At 48.0% G+C, this 22,088-nt stretch overlaps 1 protein-coding gene and 1 long non-coding RNA gene across 7 annotated transcripts in view; one reads left to right on the top strand and one right to left on the bottom strand.

The window, feature by feature from the left end:
• The window catches only part of DOP1B (DOP1 leucine zipper like protein B), a 106,260-nt gene that overhangs the window by 34,438 nt on the left and 49,734 nt on the right, over positions 1-22,088 (top strand). For 4 of the 5 annotated variants that reach the window (XM_081799781.1, XM_081799795.1, XM_081799801.1 and 1 more), the window contains exons 3-12: positions 1,422-1,603; positions 1,996-2,166; positions 7,494-7,683; positions 10,564-10,662; positions 11,184-11,307; positions 12,989-13,098; positions 13,358-13,472; positions 17,138-17,258; positions 19,409-19,528; positions 21,950-22,052. In XM_081799781.1, the coding sequence (XP_081655907.1) occupies positions 1,422-1,603; positions 1,996-2,166; positions 7,494-7,683; positions 10,564-10,662; positions 11,184-11,307; positions 12,989-13,098; positions 13,358-13,472; positions 17,138-17,258; positions 19,409-19,528; positions 21,950-22,052 (1,335 nt within the window). The remainder of the gene's footprint in view (positions 1-1,421; positions 1,604-1,995; positions 2,167-7,493; positions 7,684-10,563; positions 10,663-11,183; positions 11,308-12,988; positions 13,099-13,357; positions 13,473-17,137; positions 17,259-19,408; positions 19,529-21,949; positions 22,053-22,088) is intronic. The other variant, XM_081799809.1, reaches the window with a different exon arrangement.
• On the bottom strand, positions 4,514-9,745 carry LOC115944915 (uncharacterized). Of its 2 annotated transcripts, none has more exons than XR_004079412.2 (3): positions 9,649-9,745; positions 9,431-9,506; positions 4,514-8,010 (listed from the first exon to the last, which is right to left on the bottom strand). It is a non-coding gene; the product is annotated as an uncharacterized LOC115944915 (long non-coding RNA). The 2 variants fall into 2 exon arrangements; XR_004079413.2 differs by having other exon boundaries at positions 4,514-8,032.

The raw sequence follows: 22,088 nt of genomic DNA on the forward strand, positions 1-22,088 counted from the left end.
TTGTTTTCTTTGTTTATAAAAAGAAAGCTGTCATGGCCTTAAGACCATACGGTCCAGGGGCCAGCGGTTGGGAGACACAGATAGAATGCGGTTGGCATCACACACGTCTTGTGACATTCTTCCAGAATGCCTGCTTTGTTTTAGGCTCTGTGCAGAGTGCTGAAAACCACAGAGGAGAAGACAGCATACTCAGCCCTCAAGTTGCTCCCCGCCTAAGTCAGCCCAGGAGCTGATAATCATTAGGACAGTTGTAAATCGGTGACAGATGTGCACATGTAGCCCAGGGCAGGAGTCACTAAACACACAGGATGGGGTGCCCTGCCAGGGCGGGGACCATTCTGCCTCCAGGAAAGGGGACGCTAAGTCTCATGTGAGGAAAATTAGCCAGGTGCACAGGAAGGAGGTCGGGCAGAGGGGCAGGCGGGAACCACAAATGGATCTGTGTTGCTACAAAGTTTGAAGCTGAAGTATTAAGAGATGGATGGGGGAGGGGGAGGCAAAGCAGGCAGGAGTCATGCTATGGAGGCCTTTGAGTGGCTTTTTAAGAAGCGTGGACTTCACCCTGTAGGCTTTGAGCAAATATTTGTGGCTTGTTCCATAACTACAGACACTTTGTATTATAAGATTGAGTCATGAGGAGCCACCCAGCCACAGCACTCTGCCCGTGGTCACTTGAGGCTGTGCAGAACGGCAGTGATCCACTCACACTCCTGACCGTGTTCCTCAGCTACCACAAATACCCAGGCTGCTTTAGCGCAGACAAGATCTGTATCCAGCCGGCAGAGGCCTGGCCCAGGAATCCTGTTGCTGCACCCCAGCAGAGTGGGGCATTTCTCCTGTGGGACGTGGGTCCTTCCCACCCAGCAGGATCACCAACTGCTGAAGATGCCAGGAGTCATGGGCTAGAGGTGTGCTCCCCCCCCGTTTCTTCTGGGGTGACCCCTCACTCAGAGCCACCTGCCTGCGAAGCTGAGCTAGGAGAATGATGGGGATAATTCAGACCTCTTCTTCCCAGGAAGATGCCAAGGGCTTCCCCAGCACACAGACAAGGGTCTTCTTAGGGATGAGGGTCGAGTCCGCCGCCCCCACCCCCAGCCCGATATAGTCTATGTTCTGCTTAGCCTCGGGTGTGGACTGGAGCCCTCACTGGTACCCGGGTTTCCATGTGTGACCGAGGAGTTGGTCTTATGGTGACAGGGTCTCTCTTGCTCTTGATTCTGATGCCTGCCTCATCTCCAGCATTGCTAGGGGCTTCGCTGATACCCATGTCCCTGGACCCTGGCTCATGGCCCCCCGGTGTTCCCCACGCAGGCCCTTTGTCTTCCTTTTGCATCTGCTCGTGTCTTCCTAGCCCTGGAAGATTTACTTTACATGGTAAATGTCGCTCCCTTCCTCCTCATGTTTTCCCTCTTGTTTTCCAGGCCCTTCAGAGTAACCTGAGGTATTCCTTATTGCCGAGACGGCTCATTATCAGCAAGAGGTTAGCTCAGTGCTTGCATCCTGCTTTGCCCAGCGGTGTGCACCTAAAAGCCCTAGAAACCTATGAGATTATCTTCAAAATTGTGGGGACCAAATGGCTGGCCAAGGATTTGTTCCTATACAGGTATAGTAGCTTCCTACCATATCACATTCTTATTACCTGAATAATCCGCATTTCGGTTCATAAGATGAGAAAATGACAAAATAGGGAGTGGTGAGCAGCAATTCATCGTAAAGATGCCAGCAGGAGATAAACAGCGCTTACGTCGGGAACGCACCCTCCCAGGCCTTTTTTTAAGTGTGTTCGAAGTCTGACTGTGATGGACCTCCTGTCTAGGTGCCTGCTCTTTGCCGGACGGTACGTTGGGACCGTCCCGTGATGAGCAAGCGTCTACAGCCCCAGTGTAAACGGCTGGCTGGCTGCTTTTGAAAACTCCCTGTGGCTGGGTGATTGTTGCAAACTTCTGATTCGGTGTCTCATTTGTCCCTCCTCTCTCCCCTTCTTCTTTTCCAAAGCTATGGCTTGTTTCCTCTTCTGGCAAACGCGGCCATGTCGGTGAGGCCCGTGCTGCTCGGCCTGTATGAGAAGTACTTTCTCCCACTGCAGAAGCTGCTCCTGCCCAGTCTCCAGGCCTTCATTGTGGGCCTGCTGCCCGGCCTGGAGGAGGGCTCTGAGATCTACGACAGGTGGGTCTCATCCTCACGGACGTGCTGACGGTTCTGTAGCTTGTGTGTGATGCTGCCGCTTTGGGAGAAGCGGGGAGGGAGGTGCAGGGGTCTGCACGGCAGGGAAAGATGCAGAAGTCGGGGTGATGCTTGACATTGCTGTGCAGGTCTCTGCTTGACCAAATACTGCAGGAATTGCCTGCAGTCACAGGTGAGAGTCAGAAAGTGAGAAGGTTTCCCAGAGTCCCATGGTCAGTGAGTGGCAGAGCTGGGATCCTAAGCCACATAGGTCAGATTCCGAAGCCTGCTTTTCTCCCGTTACACTAGGCTGCTTCTCGGTCGAAGCAGAGCCATGCTTCATTGATGGCTGGGGCACGCAAAGGCGATGCTAAGCAGAATAGCTTGACAAATTTCAGCAGCACTTTGGGGAAATTTGTAAAGCCCGTATGCATAAAAGTTCATGCAAGGGTTATTTTTGGTCATGCTTAGGAGCAGAAGAAAGCATAAATCCATCCAGACTATTGGGTATACACAGTATCCTGTTTCTCTGGGGAATCATCACATTAAGAGTTCACTCCTGTCATATTAACCATTCTGAGTGATCGCTGTGATTAACCTCTGTTAATAGGACCTGCTTTAAGAGCCCATGTGCAGCCTGACTGGGAGGTTTAGAAACCTCTGTGCTTGCAAAAGTTTCCATCTGATTACACCACACACTGCTCACATTTCCCCCACGCCAGAGGCCCCAGCCACACCGCCTTTGTCACGTTGGCTGTGACTGGGGGTGGAATGTGGGGGGCTGGGGTGGAATCAAGGAATCAATCCAAGGTCTGTTTGGAGTGCTCCCCTAAACTCAGAGAAACCAAATAATTAGAATGGTTTGAGGGATTGTGGCCAGTGACCAAGGGTACATTTAAGTCATGAGCATTTGTAGTAGAATTTGACAAACCTAACCAAAAATTTGCACTTCAAACATTTCAAACTTTCACATAGAACAGGTGGTGGCTTCCCACTTCCCAGTGAAGAGTCCACCTTTGCAGTGGGTCGGGTCGGTAGGATCTACTTCCTTAGGAGGCAGAGTCTGTGTCGGGGCTATTTTAAGCCTGTGGCCATATGCAAGATTGGTAGGTGTGTGGAGGGAATGAGCAGAAGGTCATTTAAAAGTCAGCGAGAGGACCCTTCCCAGATCTGTCCCAGGCTCTTTCTAGAAGTTCTGGCCCATTCCTGTTTCCCAAACAGATCCGTGTATCACAGTGTATATAAATGTTTTTTCCATCATCTGACAGATGAACACATCAGTTCCCAAAATGTATTGCAGTTTTTTTTTTTGATTTGTAAGAATGAATCACACCAGAAGAGTGTAAATAGTTGGGGTGTTTTTGTGCATTCTCTTAGTTGAACAATGAGGGTTCATTTGAACATCTGCTAAAGTTGCTTAACATGGATTTTTTTGGTGTGATTTCTTGACATCGAACCAAGAGCTGAGTAGAGCTGCATGAATCACTGAGTAGATGGAGCCATGAGAGAAAACCAGGCCCAGTGTCTGCAGCACCCCAAAGCCATTCGTTATCAGCTCTCTGAGGTGGATGCTGGTCGAGGGTTCTAGAATCTCTGAGTGGGTGTGTATGGGCACAGTAATTGGGATGACTGCACCAGAGTCTTGGGTCTCTGTATCCACGTTAGTTTGAGAGAAGTCGGCAACTCTTTCTTCCCCTAAGTGCTCAGGAGCCGAGGCAGACACCCACAGCAAACACTGTGCAGGAACAAGAGAGGGAGGGGTGGGGGGTGAAGGGGAGGGTCCTGATGTCCCCGTTGGCAGCAAACGCAGAGGGCTGAGTTAGGCTGGGGCCTCTGCAGGCCGGGTGACTCACGAATTCCCTGGAGGCGCAGACTGTTCCTGGCTTGTGCTTGTCCGTGGAACTCTGGCCAGTGTTAGGACTAACGCTTCACCCTGTCTTTCTAATCCTGGTGTGCCTGCGAATTACTCCTGGCCAGATTTTCTTCTTTCAAGTGCCCATGAAGTAGCTTCACAGCTGCGTTTTGCTGCACTGAGAAAGCAGGAGTAGTGTGGAGAAAGTACCAGACTCCTCTTCTGAGGATTTGGGGGAAAGGTGACTATTTGCAGAGGTCTGTAAGCAAGCAGAAATGTGAGTCCGCGGTTCTCAGCTGGGCTGATTTGTATCCCCCAGGGAAGTTTGGCATCATTCTTCTGGCTGTTACCACAGGGTAGAGAGGATGCTACTGGCGTCTAGCGCTCAACGTCCTGCAGCGACATGATTGTCCCCACGACGAAGGCTTATCTGGCCCAAAGTCCATCGTGTCAGGGTTAAGAGAGCCCCATTTAAATAGTAGTTGAAACATATGTATATATTTTTAAGATTATTTATTTTAGAGAGAGAGCGTGCAAGCGAGCAGGGGGAGGGACAAAGGGAGAGGGAGAGGGAGAGAGAGAATCTCAAGGAGACTCCCTGCTGAGCATGGAGCCCAACTCGGGGCTCAGTCTCGTGACATGAGATCATGAGCTGAGCTAAAATCAAGAGTTGGACGCTTAACTGACTGAGCCACCCAGGCGCCTGGAAACACATTTATTGACCTCTCTTTTGGTTGATTCCAGGCACCACGGTGAGCTCTGCTGGTTCTAGGATTTTTTTTACCCCTCTGGACATGGACCTGACCTGTGGTGGTGCAGGACGCTGTTGTCACTGTTGTGCTCCTTCAGATGCTCATGCCCCAAGCTCTTTGCTCTTGTGACAGCCTGGCTTTCCAGGACCATCCACTAGGCAAGTGGCTACATGGCCAAAGTTGGGAAAGGCTTGGGGTTCATGGCAAGCGGTCTGTGTCACTTGCTGTCCATCGAATAGAGGAGAGCATGTGGGTGTCGTGCGAGTGAGCTGGTGTTCGTAGGAGGCATGAGCGCACCAGCCAGCGTGAGGCAGGAGGGATGGAAGTAGGAAGGGTTTGGAGGTTGCTGGTTGATTCTGAATAGAAAAGATTGCAAGTCCTGGGCTCTCAAATGTTGTGCTAATTTTGGAATTTCACATCTGAGATGATGGGAGTGATTCTTATTTAGTAGAGAGTTACCTGCCTCTTAACCCAGTTATCTTGCTCTTCACTGTGCGCTCCATAGCCAAGGCTTGTCATAATCGCCCTTTTGTGAACCATGGCATCGTTTAAGTTTTTAATATCTATTAATTTTTTTAGGATAAAATGAGACTTAAGCTGCATTTCTTTAATAAAGAAAACTAGCTGGCGCACTCTGAATATTGAAGAAGGGATAGCTGAGGCGGCATTACCCAGATTTCTTGTCTGTGGACCAGCTCGTGGCCAGCGTTCTGTGCAACTGACTTTGGGAATACACTGTTCTGAGCAAAGGGGAACGTGATATCAGTGTGTACATTGCAGTGTTTGCGACGGGTTTTATCTAAGCGTCAGTCTTCCCCTGAGAGGGATCCTGGGGAAAGGGGAGCACTCCCAGGGGCTTTCTCAATTAATCTCCTACTGTAGGAATCTGCCTAGCTTGGGGACATCCTGTCTGCCCAGGGGACAGTGACCCATCAGCCCCACCTGCTGCACCATGCTTCTGCCTCAAATTGCGGCCTTTGCTGCGCTATTTTCAGAGCTGGGCAAGATAAGCTGTATTTGTTTGCTCAGCCTCAATAGGAGATCAGTCGGTATCTTTAGCCACTAAACTCTTCTGTGTGCTTTTCCTAAACATTTGGCTGTTACTCATACCTCTTCAGTTTTGTTTTTCTATAAAGATGACACTGTGCATCATTTGCACAGTAAAAATCACATATTTTGTGAGACAAAAAAGTTCAGACTAGCTTTAAAGAGAACAAAATTCGCTGTTAATATAAAAAGGTAGTAGGGGCACCTGGGTGGCTCAGTCGGTTAAGCATCTGACTCCTTATTTTGGCTCAGGTCATGATCTCAGGGTCGTGGGATCAAGCCCTGTGTTGGGCACCTCGCTCAGTGGGGAGTCTGCTTGAGATTCTCTCTCTCTCTCTCCCTCTGCCCCTCCCCCTTCATGTGCGTGCATGAGCTTTCTTGCTCTCTCAAATCTTAAAAAAAAAAAAAGGTAGTAGATAATTTTTGGTATGAAAAGTCTTTGTATACCCTGAACTGATTATTGAAAAGTAAGCTGAAGACGATTTGAGTCGTAATAGAAGGGCGGGGGTGGCATTCATTTCACAATGGTTTTGAGCGCTACCTGTGTGGCCGGTGATCCTCTGGATGCTAAGGACGCAGACCCGGTGGTCATGGCAGGCGGCGGGGCCCAAGTGCTGACTCTGTTCGCCCATGCAGGGTTTTACACGAGACTCTCCAGTCCTGCTCAGAACGTCTCCCTCTCTCTTCTGTATCTCCTAGCTGACAGCTAACGTGTACATTCGTCCTAGGGACCACTGCCAGGAGGCAGACACGGGATTTGGACGACAGGGGCCTGACTCCAGGAAGCTGGGTAGCCCATTGCATCACACTGGGCTACTCCTTCTGTGATATTTGTGTGTCTTCTTTGCAAATAGGAGATGCGAGGAGTGGAATGCTTTTGGATTTTGAGTCCGTCCACTCATTCAGTGAAATCCTCTTGTGGGAATTTGCCTCTGCTGTTTTATTGACAGCTGCTCTCATCGGCCTAGCAAAGCCGTTTCCATTGTTGACAGGGCAGGTGCCCTAGTCAGCTGCACGCGGGCCACGGAGCAGAGGCGGGGGGCCTGGCCTTGGGCAGTATCCGTGGAAAAAACAAACCCAGACCTGCTGATGACGCTGCTTCTCTTAAAGGACGGACGTGAAGTTGCTGATGGCGTGTCAGGGGAGAGAGACCCAGATAGAGATAAGGGACAAAGAAATGTCAGGCATCAGCAGGAGAACGTTCCAGAGCGGAAGTCAACATAGGGGCGCGCTGTGGGCAGAGTGACAGGCTTTGTGGAATTTGTGTCGAGTGGGAGGCCCAGGCAAATTTTATCCCCAGTGTTTCTAAAGTCAGATGTCCCCTGGCTGTGCTCAAGGGGGGGGATCTTTATCATTACTTAAGTCTCCAGTCAGTTGCACCAACCTCTTGAGGCTGATCCGCTCGTCCCTTTGTGGCGGTGGAACGGCCCTTCCTGCAGATCCACAGACACAATTGGTCAGACACTTCCTGTTGGCCAAGAAGCCATACGTCTCGGGGACATGTTTGTCTTAGCAAACTCCGTTTCAGTGACTGCTGGCAGGTGGACAGAACAGAAAGGCAAGAGATGGCCGCCACTCAGAAGGATGAGGAAATGGGGTTCCACGGGGGGGCGGGGGGAGGCTGAGCAAGCGGTGGCTGCTGGGACCGAGCCTTTACAGTCTGTATCTCTTATCCACAGGACAGACGCTCTGCTCCTGAGGCTGTCCCTGGTGGTCGGCAAAGAGGTGTTTTATGCTGCCCTTTGGGGGAGCGTCCTGGTGAGCCCGGCCATCCGCCTGCCCGCCTCGCTCTTTGTGGTGGGCCACATCAGCAGGGACTGCCCGGGCAAGGAGCAGAAGTACATGCTGGGGACAGATTACCAGCTCACGGTGGGTGCTTTGCTCATCAGGGGGGCAGAGTAGGGCAGGCGGGGCCGGCTTCCTCGTGCACAGGTTGTCAGCTGGGGCTGCAAAGGGACATCGGTGTGAGCAGCAGGGAAACGGAGGTGTTCCAGGCGTCAGAGTATGTGCGCTCTGCTGCTGAGCAAGACAGGAGGCGTCAGGGGCGCCTGGGTGGCTCAGTCGTTAAACATCTGCCTTCGGCTCGGGTCATGATCCTGGGGTCCTGGGATCGAGCCCCGCATCGGGCTCCCTGCTCCGCGGGAGGCCTGCTTCTCCCTCTCCCACTCCTCCTGCTTGTGTTCCTGCTCGCTCTCTCTGTCAAATCAATAAATAAAATCTTTAAAAAAAAAAAAAGACAGGAGGCGTCAGTACGCAGGATGAACCCCAGGACGGTGGTGGTGGTTTTTCACATATGCATTAACGATTTACATATTCAAATACATATCTGCACCTAAAGAGGGCCCTTCTGGAGGCCCCCCCACCAGGCTTCAGTGGTACAGTTAGCTGTTATCAGCGCTCCAGGGGCCTCGCAGAGTCTCCTGCTAGAACCTTGCTTCCTCCCTGGCCTGTGTCTCACTGCCCTCCCCCCGCCGCCCCCCCACCGTCTGCTCATCAGGCTCCCTCCTCCTCCGGTCTCAGTCTGTCAATGTCGTCCTCTCCTCTGGCTGCTCTCAAGCCAAGATTGTCAGAGTTCTTCGGATATCCATCCCCAGGCCCTTCGGAGGGCTGCTTTCTTCCCTGGCAAGGCCGTCTCTTATTATGACCCTTCCGGATCTTTCTCTTCTCCCCAAACTTACGGCTTGTCTAATGGCCTGCAGTCTGTCGCCACCTAGTGGTAAACCTTGTGTGTCTCCATTTTCACTGCCCTGCTTCCTTCAGCTTCTGATGCTTGCTTGGACCTTGCCATAATTTTCCAACTCGTTCCTCCCCATCCCATCCTCTGCCCATCTAGGCTTTTTTGATCGCTCTTAGCTCTTTGCTAAAGCATAGCTTTGCTTATACCTATACTGTGCTTGAAAAATATCTGGATTCCTCTTGCCTACAGATAAAGTCCAAACTTGAGAGTATTGTAAGTCCACTCCCAACCCACCAATGCCTTGCCCTCCCTTCAGACCTTCTGCACTCCCAAATGGACTGCCCAGCCTGGCCTGTAGGTCTGTGATGCCACCTCCTTGCTCCTTGCTCCTTGCACTCACTCCCCATCCCTTCTCGATGACCTCCATGCACATCCTCCCTGTCCTTCCAGCTCAGCCTTCCCACAGAGTTGTGTTGTTTTCCCCAGTTGAATGATCTCTCCCTCCCCTCTTCTGAAGTCTCGTAGCTTTTTATTAGCATTTCTCTTATGGCTCTTCTGTATCACATGTATCTATATTTGGAAAAGACACACAAAATATGTATCGAATTGGTTTGGAATCCATTTAACGGAATGTCTTTGGAGTTTTAGGTTAGCCAGAAGTCCCTATTGGAACCTAAAGACATTCCTTTCTAGGATCATAGAATTTGAGGTCTTAGAACCTGACCCTCTGGTCCAAGCCTCTCCAGCTCTCAGATGGAACATGCGAGGGCTGCAGCTGACCGACTCTCCGACGTCACACTGTTAGTTAACAGTCTCCTTGGGAGCTTCTGGGTGTCACCCGAAACTGGCCCGTGTATGCGGCGGGCAGGGAGAGACCAAAGAGAGAGGCAAGCCACTCCAGATTGGTAGGTGGACAGTTTAATAAGCAAGGGAACTTACGAGGCTTGTCTTGGGTGGCCACAGGTCCAGTAGATCTCGCGTCTGTTCTTAAGAAAAGATTCACAGCAGCTGTACTCTGTTTTGAAGGGGAAAAAACACTTTTTTGATATTATAAAAATCTAATCAAAACAGAAGAAAAGGGAAATCTGTGTATAGATGAGGGCAGTAGTAAGCAGTAAAAGAGAATAAGACAGAGTTTCATCAAATCGGGTACTTACAACATCCAGCCTCACTAGCTGGGAAAACCCCGTGGAGACAGCCAGGCTGGAGTCCCAATGGAGAGGCCTAGGCGGAGCGTCCTCCTCTCAGCTGAGACTGACCATCCCCATAGGGCTGTATTTATAGAGCAAATGATGAGGTCTGAAGTTAAACAATTATTCACCTACGTGCAGTTTGGTGCGAACTGCATTCCTATGTTATCATGTCTTTACATCTTCAAGGAGCCTGGGCTGGGTGTGCTCGCCTCCCCGCCTGGATTCCATTCCGGGGGCCCAGCCCAGCCTGGAGCAGGAGGGCATGCAAGGCGTCCAGACCAAAAGGGCCAGTTCTGACCTGGAGGCCAGCTAATGTCCACTAAGCAGGCTCCTGAGGTCACCTCTGCAGCACGAGTCTCACACACAACATTCCTTAACCTGCCTGCGTACCGTGTAGGTCAGGGTGGTCGGTTACGCAGGACAAATCCCAGAGGCCTCCATCCATACAATACAGTACCCACCTGCCAAATCTTAAAAGTTTACGTAGAGGCCTTAACTGGGCTCAATCACATATACTGTGCAGGTGTTCTCAATGCCACATGTGTCTCAAGGCTGTGTCCCTCGGGGACCTCCGGAGCAGGGGGGGCAAGCAGAATGCACATTCCGGGACCGGGGAGGTGAGGCACCTCCAGCTCCACAGGTCAGCCAGGTCACGTCTTGTCTGACCTCCTCCAACACACACTGCCCCCCCCCAGCTTCTAGGGCTAGAACCCACATTTCCCACATTTACACCTTACTGATCTGTTCCACATGATTTCACACAGTGGTTTCAAGATTCCCAGGAAAAGTTAGTTTCATTTTTACGACTGTAAACAGTAGCCTGCAAATGCTGCTAAATGTTTTGGGAGTGAAATGTTCATGCTGTTTTATCATTTACAGGTAAAGTCTCTGTGTGCCTCACTGTTGGACTCAAATGTCCTGGTGCAAAGAAATAACCTAGAAATTGTTCTGTTCTTCTTTCCATTTTATACCTGTCTGGTAAGTCGTTTGTGTTCTTCCAGGGAAGTCACTGGTATTTCCTGAGGACGTGGAGCAGGTGGGATAGACCTCAGGCAGTTGGCAGATCACAGTTTGCTTTCAGCCAATTAAAGATCCTTGTTCCTTGGGCGCCTGGGTGGCTCAGTTGGTTAAGCGACTGCCTTCAGCTCAGGTCATGATCCTGGAGTCCCAGGATCGAGTCCCACATCAGGCTCCCTGCTCTGCGGGAAGTCTGCTTCTCCCTCTGACCCTCCCCCCCTCATGCTCTCTCTCTCTCTCAAATAAATAAATAAAATCTTTAAAAAAAAAAAAAAAGATCCTTGTTCCTTTTTGTGAGGATGATGTTTCCATAGCAAAAACTGAATGGCTTCTGTCTGTGGGCATTGTGGAGAACCAACTCCTTTTGAGAATGACCTTTTTAAGAGAGAGCTTTGTAGACTGGTAGGAGGGGCCACGGGTCAGAAAGCCAGTAATCTACTTCATCATCCCTTTACAGTAAAGTGTTCTCTGTCCTCCAATAGGATTCCAGTGAGAGAGCCATTCCCCTGCTCAGATCTGACATCGTGCAGATCCTGTCAGCAGCCACCCAGACCCTACTGAGGAGAGACATGTCTCTGAACAGAAGACTTTATGCGTGGTTACTAGGTACTGAGCAGTATCCAATAAGTGAAAGTCAAAGTTAACGTGAAACCTTTTAGTGCTGATTTGTGGAACAAGTTTCAATCTTTGTGATAAGTTTCTGAATTATAAGATATGGAAAGATAACATGCTGACTGAATATGGCCCAGTCAGTGGAGTTCTGCCTACACTGTAGCTTTGGTTATGTTGCAGGTATTACAGTTAAAAACAGGGACATAAATAAGTGGGATATTTATTGAATATTGAGTATTGAACTCCATTTTAAGAAGCTTGAAGTACTACCAAAAAAATTATAGCTAAACCTTATTCAAGTAGAAGCTTGTTGCTATAAAGAAGTCTCATCGGTTTGGGGGTTTGAGAGAAGACCCACAAATGTTACGGAGTTTGTGTAAAAGATGGTTTGGTATGGATGAGAATGTTTGTGGCATTGACATAAAGTTTTGTAAGACATTTGGATAACTTAAGGGAAGAGCTTGAGAACCCAGGCTTGTGTTTCTGCGGACAGCCTGTAAACTTGTAGGAAGAGAGCCCCTGACGGTTGGTTGGAAGGCTTCACGGGGACAAGAGTCCAGGAAACCACAGGGCTAGGAGGCTAGCACTTTCTGAATTTTATAAATTCCCATGTTCGTGTACCTGAGCAGAAGCGGTATACCAAGCGACATGAAAGGTTTCCATAGCTTTTTTTTTTTTTAAGACTCTTTTTTTTTTAGAGCAGTTTTAGGTTCACATCAAAACTAAGAGGAAGGTGCAGAGAGTTCCCATCTTCCCCCAGGTGCCCCTCCCCCCACCCGGGTGGCACATTCGTCACAGTCAGTGAACCGGCGCTGGCACGTCATCGCCCAGACTCCGTGGTTTCCATCAGGGCTCGCTCCTGCTGGTGTGCTCTCTGTGGGTGTAGACAGATGTGTAAGGACATGCGTCCACCATGACACATCCATGTAGAGTAGTCTCACTGCCCTAAAAAATCCTCTGCTTCACCACTTTTATAACCCTCAACATAGAGATCTTCTCACACCAAAGTCAGAAAGTTCTCTGAACCCTTTCTTTCCTCTCTTCTCCCTGGTTACAGAACTTCCAGAATCCATTGCATGGAAGCTTATGAAGAATTTCAAGAAGAATATTTACAGGCTCTTTAAGCATTTTTATCAAAAGGATGATTTTGCTAAATGCTCAGCTCCATCCTAGTTGGCCTTGACTTGCTGTGTATAGAGAGGACCCAGGATCCAAGTTCAGTGCTGGGTCCGACCTATTAGTCTCGGCCCCAGAGTCCACGCTCTCTCCTTGTACCATGAGTTGCCTCCCCTTGTCCCGAAGACCTCACAGACTTAGCCAGGGCTCAAGATAAGGGCATATAGGTGAGAACAGCTTGATTTTATATACTGCCGTACAAACACTGGTTTTTAAAACTGATCCTCGTTCCATTAGATCCTTGTAATCAGACTTGTCAAAACACTGAGGGTGAATTCTCAGGACAAACTAAATTGATGCCTGTTGAGGTGGAATCCTTAGTACACCACATTTTTGTCAGCAGAAAATGTGACTTAGTCTTGCCAGATTGGAATTTGGTTTTCTGTTGGAGGAATTCTATTTTTAAAAATGCTGGAGCATGAGACCTTTGCGCAATATTATGTACCTTTTTTAAAACTGTAGATCTTGTTAACAGCTCATGGTCCTTGTTCTTTTATAGGTTCAGATATTAAAGGAAATACCATTGTGCCAGAATCTGAACTCTCAAATTCTTACGAAGACCAGTCCTCGTATTTTTTTGAAAAATATTCCAAGGATCTTTTAGTTGAGGTAAAGGAGCCTTTCTGGAAAGTAGATCCCAATCAGAACATTCCTGATCATGATTCCTCAGTGGATTGATGGGCAGGGCCTCAAAGCAGACATGGGGCATGCCCTGGATCCACAGTGGGGAAACCTTCTGTGTGCTCATTCCGTGCTGTGTGACTGGTTTTCTCTCTGTCCCAGCGTATTTACAAGTAGAACAACTAATAATGTCAAACTGTGCTATGTACAGTATCCTGATCTGTGGCTTTAAAAAAATAAAAAACAGGGTCTAGCTGAAATACTGCACCAGAAGTTCTCAGATGCCAACGTAGAGGAACGCCACCACGCGTACCTGAAGCCATTCCGCGTCCTCGTCAGTCTGCTCGACAAGCCGGAAATAGGTAATGTGCAAAGTGCGGTCACCATCATGGGCCCACTGTGGATGGCCTGTGTGAGACACAGTCAACATGTTATTTTGAATGTAATTCCATCATCGGAGTTTCCAAATCTTGAAGTACTTCAGTCATGTGTTCAGTTATCATATCTAGGCACCACTTAAAAGTTTTGCACAATAATGTGAACACTTCCGTTAGAAAAATACCTTTGAGCTCCTCCTGTGCACATCTCTGTATGCACCTACAGAGCACATGCCGTACTGGCTTTGTGAGAATGTTTCTTCAGTCAAGTATCAGGCTTCAAATGAGCTTTGATTTTATTTTCAAGGGGGTGGGGTAGGAGACCCTCCTCCATCTTTTTGCCTTGTGACCTGGGGCAAGCCACTTCCGCCATGTGGGCCTCAGTCTGTTCCTCTGCCAACTGAACGGGGTTGAACTAGACTCCGGTTCCTGAAGGGTCCCCTGTTAACACACTGTGGTCCTGTGAGTGTCAGCTAAAAAAAATGATCTTCTCTCCCTTGCTTAAAGAATAGAAATTGCTCCAATATCCATTCACAGTAAGATCTTAATATCCAAGGCACCCGGGTGGCTCAGTCAGTTAGGTGTCTGCCTTCAGCTCAGGTCATGATCCTGGGGTCCTGGGATCGAGCCCTGCATCGGACTCCCTGCTCAACAGGGAGCCTGCTTCTCCCTCTCCCTCTGCCTGTCACTCCCCCCTGCCTGTGCTTTCTCTCTCTCTGTCAAATAAATAAATAAAATCTTAAAAAAAAAGATCTTAACATCTAATCACTTGAACACCATAATGGGGTCCCCATCTTCTCCATGGGATTTCAAGGGGTTTTTTGTTAATTATTGTTGTTTGTTTGTTTTTGAAGATTTTATTTATTTGAGAGAGCAGGAGAGCACAGGTGGGGGGAGGGGCAGAGGGAGAGGGAGAAGCAGACTCCTCGCTGAGCAGGGAGCCCGACAACGTGGGGCTTGATCCCAGGACCCCGGGATCATGACCTGAGCTGAAGGCAGATGCTTAACCGACTGAGCCACCCAGGTGCCCTGGGATTTCAAGTTTGATGTTGTCATCTGAGCGCTCAGGATTTGCACACTGCCTGGTAGCTGTTTGCAGAGAACAAGAATCGACGGCATTATTGAGGTCCCTTCTCCCTCTGGTCTTGGGGTGGGGGATGGAGACCTTTCATTTATTCACTCAGGGGCAGGCATGGAGCAGGGACGATGCTAGGCCCTAGGGATGCAAAGGGAAAAAAAGGCATCCAGTCAAGTTGTATGGAAGGGACACTCTGAGGTCATCATGTGTTTTTACTGTTGTTAATAATAACAGCTGACATTTTTTGAGCAATTTTTTTGTGTGAAGTGATTTGTACACGTCATCTAATGTACATCTCCATACATACCTCCTTGCCTCCAACAACCCTGAAGTGGGTTTTCTCACTGTTCCCATCTTACAGATGGAAAAACTAAGATTGAGCAAGAGTAAGTGATTTGCTACTCTGGCAAACCTCTGCCCAGGAGCTGAGATTAAAATGTGGTCGGTTTGACTCTAGAGCCTAAGCTCTCTGACAGGACACAGCTGCTTACCCGATTGCACGCAGACCCACCATACCCGAGATGCTCGGTCATGTAACACAGATGACCTTGTATCCCATGACATGTACGCTCTAACTGCTCTTAACCAAAGTCAAAGCGTGAAGCATTTGTCCCTCCAAGCTCTGGCCTTAAGTGCCACCTGAAGCTGCCCTGTGCCCTTCCCCCCATCCTTCCCCTCCCCTGCTACCTCAACCAGCGATGGCTCCAGTAGATTTTCCTCTTTGTGTGGAGTGACTGCAGCTTGGAAAAATCATGATTTTGGCTAAAAAATGAAGTGAGCTATATAAGTGTATGGGGAGCTTCCTACATAACTTGGGGAAATATCCAGAGCAAAAACGTAACCGCATTTTGGAGGATGGGTGTTTTATGTCTCGACCCTGCACCTGGGTGACCCAAGTGAAATGTTGCTGTCAGCTTGGGCCCCCCGCCATCATTTCCAGAAGGGGGTGAGTGGCAGGCTTCTGCCCGATCTAGCAGTCTAAGTTTTCTATCTGTTAATTTAGTCTAAAATTTCTATCTGTCTCCAGGGAGGACGTACTTGAGAGGCAGAGGAGTGGATCATACAGAAGTAGAGCTAGAAGGCCCAGGGCAGTCATTCTTTTGCTACCAGGCTTCAACCACTGCCTCATTTTCTCCTTCAATCATGCAACAAACTTGCCTTCATTTGTAAAAAGCATTCAGCATTCTTATACTACAGATAAGATATACGTGGGGCTTATCGTGGAAAAAGTTTTCTCAGAGGCACATCCTCTGTTTTTATGAAAAAGAAGCATAAAAGATTGGATCCATCTTTGCTTTTTAACACAGATATATTGACAGAGCTTTCATTTCCTCTGAATCGATCCTGTTTTCATCCCTTTGTACACATGGGTGAAAAGTCACTCCCTTCCATGCCTGATGGCTGCTGTGTGTGGAGCGGAAATGTCTACCTGCCTTCCACCTGCCTAATCGGCAGGAATGCTTCCCTAACCTGCAGCTGGTTATGTTCTTTTGTGCCATTTAATAAGCCTTTCAGGAGTGGTGGTATTTCTTTTGTGGGGTTCTAGCTCATTTGATTAAAAGAATTTAGAGGGGCACCTGGCTGGCTCAGTCAATGGAGCATGCGACTCTTGATCTCAGAGTCATGAGTTCGAGCCCCATGCTGGGTGTAGAGATTACTTAAAAAAATAAAATAAAAAATAGGGGCGCCGGGGTGGGGCAGTTGGTTAAGTGTCTGACTCTTGGTTTTGGCTCAGGTTGCAGTCCCAGGGTCATGAGATTGAGCTCCACGTTGGGCTCACACTCGGTGTAGAGTCTGCTTGGGTTTCTGTCTGTGTCCCTCCCACCCCCCCGCTCACTCGCTCTCTCTCTAAAATAAATAAATAAATCTTAAAAAAAATAAAAATGTAAAAAAAATTTAAAAGAATGTAAAATAGGAAAATTGCCCTACTCCATTGGTATTTATGCTGAGTAGTGTCTCTGGCCAAGCAGTTTATACACACTTATGCACACTGAGCATACCTCTTGGCTCCCCCGGACAGAGTCTGGCTTGGAGTAGTTCCTTGGCCTCTCAGTCCCTGTCCCCTTATCTGTAGTCAGTACAACAACGTAATACCTGGTCATATGGCTACTTAAGGAGTAAATAAGGTAACAGATACAAAATGTTTAGAACAGTGTCCAGCACGTGGTAAGTGCTACAAAAATATTGGCCATTTTAGGGGCGCCTGGGTGGCTCAGTTGGTTAGGTGACTGCCTTCGGCTCAGGTCATGATCCTGGAGCCCCGGGATCGAGTCCCGCATCAGGCTCCCTGCTTAGCAGGGAGTCTGCTTCTTCCTCTGACCCTTCCCCTTCTCATGTGTTCTCTCTCTCTCATTCTCGCTTTCTCAAATAAAATCTAAAAAAAAAAAAAAAAAAAATTGGCCATTTTAATGGATGTTATTCCCCCAGTAAAGCTGTCATTGTCAAACTAAAGTTTCTGAGCATTTTAGACAATAAAATTGTGTGTATAGTTACTCTTTCTGTTTCACGCATATGTCATTTATTGATTTAAATATGGATTATTCATCTCTGACCATTTTCTTTTTAATTGCAGGGCCTCGAGTGGTTGGGAATTTGTTTCTCGAAGTCATCCGGGCCTTTTATTCTTACTGCAGAGACGCTATTGGCTCTGAACTTAAACTTAGCTATACCCAGAGTGGAAACTCGCTAATAAGGTATGGGTTTGGGTTTGGCCCCCAGCTTTGCGCTTCTTCCCCCTCTCTAACGGCGCAAGTCTCATCTCCCTATGTTTATTACAAGTTGTGTGGCGCTAGAGAAAGCGGGCATGCAAGGGATCACACCACTCATGAAGATTACGGATGCTCTTGAGTCAGTCACCACGAACGGCCTGTTTCCTGTTGCAGACTGTGAAGAGTTTCAAAGGCATTTGAGCTGGTCTCTGCCCAGCCCGGGCTGTACAAACCATGTTTACTGAGCAGGTGTGAAAGCCATTGAAGGGCAACTGGATCTGGTGTGCCCATGGGGTGACTTACAGGGAGGACGGTGGGGGCAGGGGGCAGGTCAGGACGTGGAGCCAGGGTCCAGCGGCAGAGGGGAGAGCCCGCCAGGGGCACCCCAAGGACATGTGCTGCAGGACCCCAAAGGCAGAGCAGGTGGGGTTCAGGACACAGCAGACATGTTGCCTTGGAGCATGTAGTTATCTCTCAACCCTGGGTTTTGTTCTTGTTATTTTTTTTCAGATTTTATTTATTAGAGAGATTGGTGGTGGGGTGGGGAGGAAGAGTTGAGGGAGAAGCAGGCTCCCTGTGGAGCAGGGAATCCCACACGGGGCTCGATCCCAGGACCCCGGGATCATGACCTGAGCCGAAGGCAGACGCTTAACTGACTGAGCCACCCAGGCACCCCTTGCTTTTGTTCCTGTTAAGATAATAGTTTCTTCCTTTTTACTTTATTCTTGATGTAATTTCCTTCTGCCCGAATTGGCATTGGGTATATTGAAAATACAAATCTATTTGAAGATTTCTCTGGCTTCTTAATTATAAATGTACCAAGAGTTCTGAATGTGTGCTTTTTTCTCCCAGAATGTTTGTTCTTTCTCCCAGAATTACTACTTTTCTGAATACAAAAGTAATACATGCTCTTTGTAGAATATACTGATATTTGAAGGTATCAAGAAAAAAGATATCACCCACAATCCCACCTCCCTTGAGAGAAAAACATAAAACATTTTCATTTCTTTCCAGACTTTGAATGCATACAAAAAATATATTTTTTTTTAAAGATGGAATTACAGGGGAGTCTAGGTGGCTGAGTCAGTTAAGTGTCCAGCTCTTGATTTCGGCTCAGGTCATGATCTCAGGGTCATGGGATCAAGCCCCGTGTTGGGCTCCAGAGTCAGTGGGGAGTCTGCTTGAAAGTCTCTTCCTCTGCCCCTCCCCCAACTCACGCACACGCACGTGCTGTCTCTCAAATGAATAAATAAATCTTTAAAAGATAGTATTTAGGGGCGACTGGGTGGCTGAGTGTGTTCAGCGTCTGCCTTCGGCTCAGGTCGTGGTCCCAGGGTCCTGGGATCGAGCCCCGCATCAGCCTCCCCGCTCTGTGGGAGGCCTGCTTCTCCCTCTACCGCTCCCCCTGCTTGTGTTCCCTCTCTCGCTGTGTCTCTCTCTGTCAAATAAATAAATAATATATAAAGATGGAATTACATTAGCTATTTAGTTGCCTGGTTTTTTTAAATGCAAGTTGTGAGTAGCTCTCCTGTCTTCTGCACTGGAACATAACGTTGCCTTAGGTTCCTCAGTAAGGATTTATCACTTACTTAAATAAATCCTGACTGACCAATCCCCTGTTGATTGGCTGTCAGGTGGCTTCTACTTTTTCAGTATTTTTAAATGACGTTGCAGTGGTATCCTCATGCATACATCCTTGTGTGCCTGTACAAGGACTTCTGTAGGAGAAATCCCTAGAATAAATTTCATGCCCAAATGGGTATGAATAAATTTCCTGAGTCATAGAAGACACACATTTAAATTTTAGCCAAATTTCATGCCCAAATGGGTGTACCATGTTATTTCACCAACAGGGTATCTAAGGACTCACAGTTGGACTAAAACTGGTTTTCTATACCAGATTCTTTTCACATTAGCTCTTACACTTATTTCTTAGAGGACGTATCAATACAAATACTGTTAAGGATGGCGTTATGCAAACTCTTTCCTATATCAGACCAGTAACATTTTTATCTTTGTTGGGATTTGTCCATCTCTCTAGAAATAAATAAACGAATTACAGTTTTTCAGATACGTGTTCTTATGATAGAGGGTTTCTCATACATCTATTCATGAGCATCCACTTTCCTTTACAGTTCAATAAAAGAAAACAGAAATGCCTCTGAGATTGTTAAAACGGTGAATTTGCTGATCACTTCCCTCAGCACAGACTTTCTCTGGGACTATATGACCAGGTGTTTTGAGGACTGCTTTAGGTAAGTGTCCAGTTCAGGATTACGGAATGTTTAGGAAGGAGTGGAAGCTTTCGTGCTTTCATAGCTGCTTACTGTGGCTCATGTTGGATGGTCTCTGCTGAGCACACGATGGAAAAGAATTCCCTTTAAATTGTAGTAGAATAAAAACATTGCCATTAAGAAAGTTCAGGTAATCTCTGCCGCATAATTCTGGAGCTTTTTTATTTATTAATTCTAACTAGAGAAAACCCTCTGCATTTTCTAGTTACAGTGACCAAATATATCTCCTTCACACAGCGCTCCTGGAGGCTCATCTGTTTAAAGGGGCTGAGTTCTATAGTTCTGTGACTAGAGTGAGTGGTTTTAAAATCATCAGTCTTCTTAAATTCTTACTGAAATTTTTGTATCACTGGTCAGATAAAAGCATTAATGTCTTAAGCTGCCCTGATCAGCTTTATGTCACCGTTCATCTGGTCAGTGACTTGCACCACCTCGCCGTCATGGACGGTGGCCCCTCTGGGGAGCCGAGTGCTTCCCTGCAAGCCTCTCCCAGGCCCCTCTCCCCACAGCGAGAGGGATAGTGTAATCTCTCAGACCCTGTCTTGTCCTAAGTCACACGGTCAGACTTCCTTGCTGTCACTGTTCTTCCCCTACCTAGCAACTCAGTAGAAGCTTTACTTACTGTTTGCTGTGGGCTCTCCTCTGGCATACTGATTAGCTCCTCCGGACACCCCAAAGAGAAGTAGGCACTTGGATCACATAAGAAAGCCGGAGCCCAGGGGCGCCTGGGTGGCTCAGTCGTTAAGCATCTGCCTTTGGCTCAGGTCATGATCCCAGGGTCCTGGGATGGAGCCCCGCATTGGGCTCCCTGCTCGGTGGGGAGCCTGCTTCTCCCTCTCCCACTCTCCCTGCTTGTGTTCCCTCTCTCACTGTGTCTCTCTCTGTCAAATAAATAAATAAAATCTTTAAAAAAAGAAAGCCGGAGCCCAGCGACAGGAGGTCCCTCGTGTGGCATTGCCCAGGAAATTAGTGGCGGCCAGCCGAGACGGGAACCCAGGAATGCCTGACCTCCCAACCGCTCCCACCGTGCTCCCCTGTGTCCTCTAGAGCCAGGTCCCGGTGGGCATTCAAATCTGTGATGAATCCGTTAACTATAGCTGGACCCATGGGTGGCAGCAAGGCCATGTTATACTGAAGCTAGAGCATATTTTGGTCAGCCTATTTCCATTTCAGAGTTACAAGGTGTGCTTTCCTTTTTAAAAAAAAAATAAATAAACTACGAAACATTTCAAATGTAAGAAAGAACAAGAAATAATGCCAGACACACATGCACTTATTACTGAAACTATACACTTGGCCATTGTTTTTCAGATTTTTTTTAAAGGAATTAAATGTTGCTACCCAGATAGAACTAACTCCCACCTTGCAGCACCTTCTCCTTTCATACTGTCCTGCCCGTGATGTTGTCTGTGCTTTTATAACCTGTGTTTCCAGAGATGACATAGTCTGGTGTGTCTGTTCAAGTTCTACACAAGGCTGTCAAGTTTTATATGACTTTCTGCGGTCTGCTGTTTTGGGGGTTGGCTAACAGTCCTCTGGAGATCTGTCTGTACATCCAGCTGAAACACCAGCTTCCATTTTTTCGTTGTTGCAATAGTACTTTGTCCTGTCTCTTCACAGGCCTATGCGGGGTTCCCTTAGAGCAGACTGGGAGAACGGTTGCTGGGTTAGTGTACACAGTTCAAGAGAGGCCTTCTCTTGCTCAGACTCCCAAGATAACTAAGTGCTAATTTGCAGTGAAGACAATTAACTCAGGTTGAGTTGTCCTGTGATTGGAGATGAATCCAAAGTTACTCTGTTTTGAAAACAAACATGTATATGTTTTTTAACTCACCTATTTAACCAGTTGCCTGCTTATTTAAAAAGAACTGTTACGTTTTAGTATGAGCAGCTCCCAATAGAGCTGACTGGTGAAGTTTCGCTTCTCTGTGGAAGCCGGAGAAGCTAAGCAGCTCGTGTGGATGAGCTCCCACAGGTTGCTCCCACAGCAGGGGGGACCACTGTTCAGCCCCTGTCTTCTCTAGCCAGGCAGCTTCCCTTGGAACATGCCATTGGTTTGGGTGGGGTACCTAGCACTTGCTCCTGTCGATGGAGCTCCAGATCTGCTGGGTGTGGCATCCCACCTGGGCATGGGTCCGCCCTCATCTGAACTGATGAAGTTCAAGTCTGAGTGAACCTGTTTTGGAGACAAGCAAATTCAAGACACAGACTGACAGTTCTCTGTGTCCGATAGTTTTAGTCACTAAAGCTTACTTATTAGAATGACAGAGCTGCCTTTCATTATGTTTGAAATAGAGTAACTTGACTGGACATCGTAAGAAATGCTTGAAGCTATTACAGGAGAAAGAATTGATTTGATTTTCTTTCCTGTGACTTATGTAGACCAGCGAAGCGGAGTTACACTGTTGGGAAGAGCATCAGCCCTCCCCCGACGGTGTCAGAGCTCTGCACCCTCCTGGTGTTCCTTCTGGATGTTATCCCCTTGGTAAGGCCCCTTGCCGGGAAGAGGCGGCTCCATGCG

This window comes from Leptonychotes weddellii, chromosome 1 (assembly GCF_054177405.1).
Source record: "Leptonychotes weddellii isolate Sample4059 chromosome 1, ASM5417740v2, whole genome shotgun sequence".
NCBI lineage: Eukaryota > Metazoa > Chordata > Mammalia > Carnivora > Phocidae > Leptonychotes > Leptonychotes weddellii.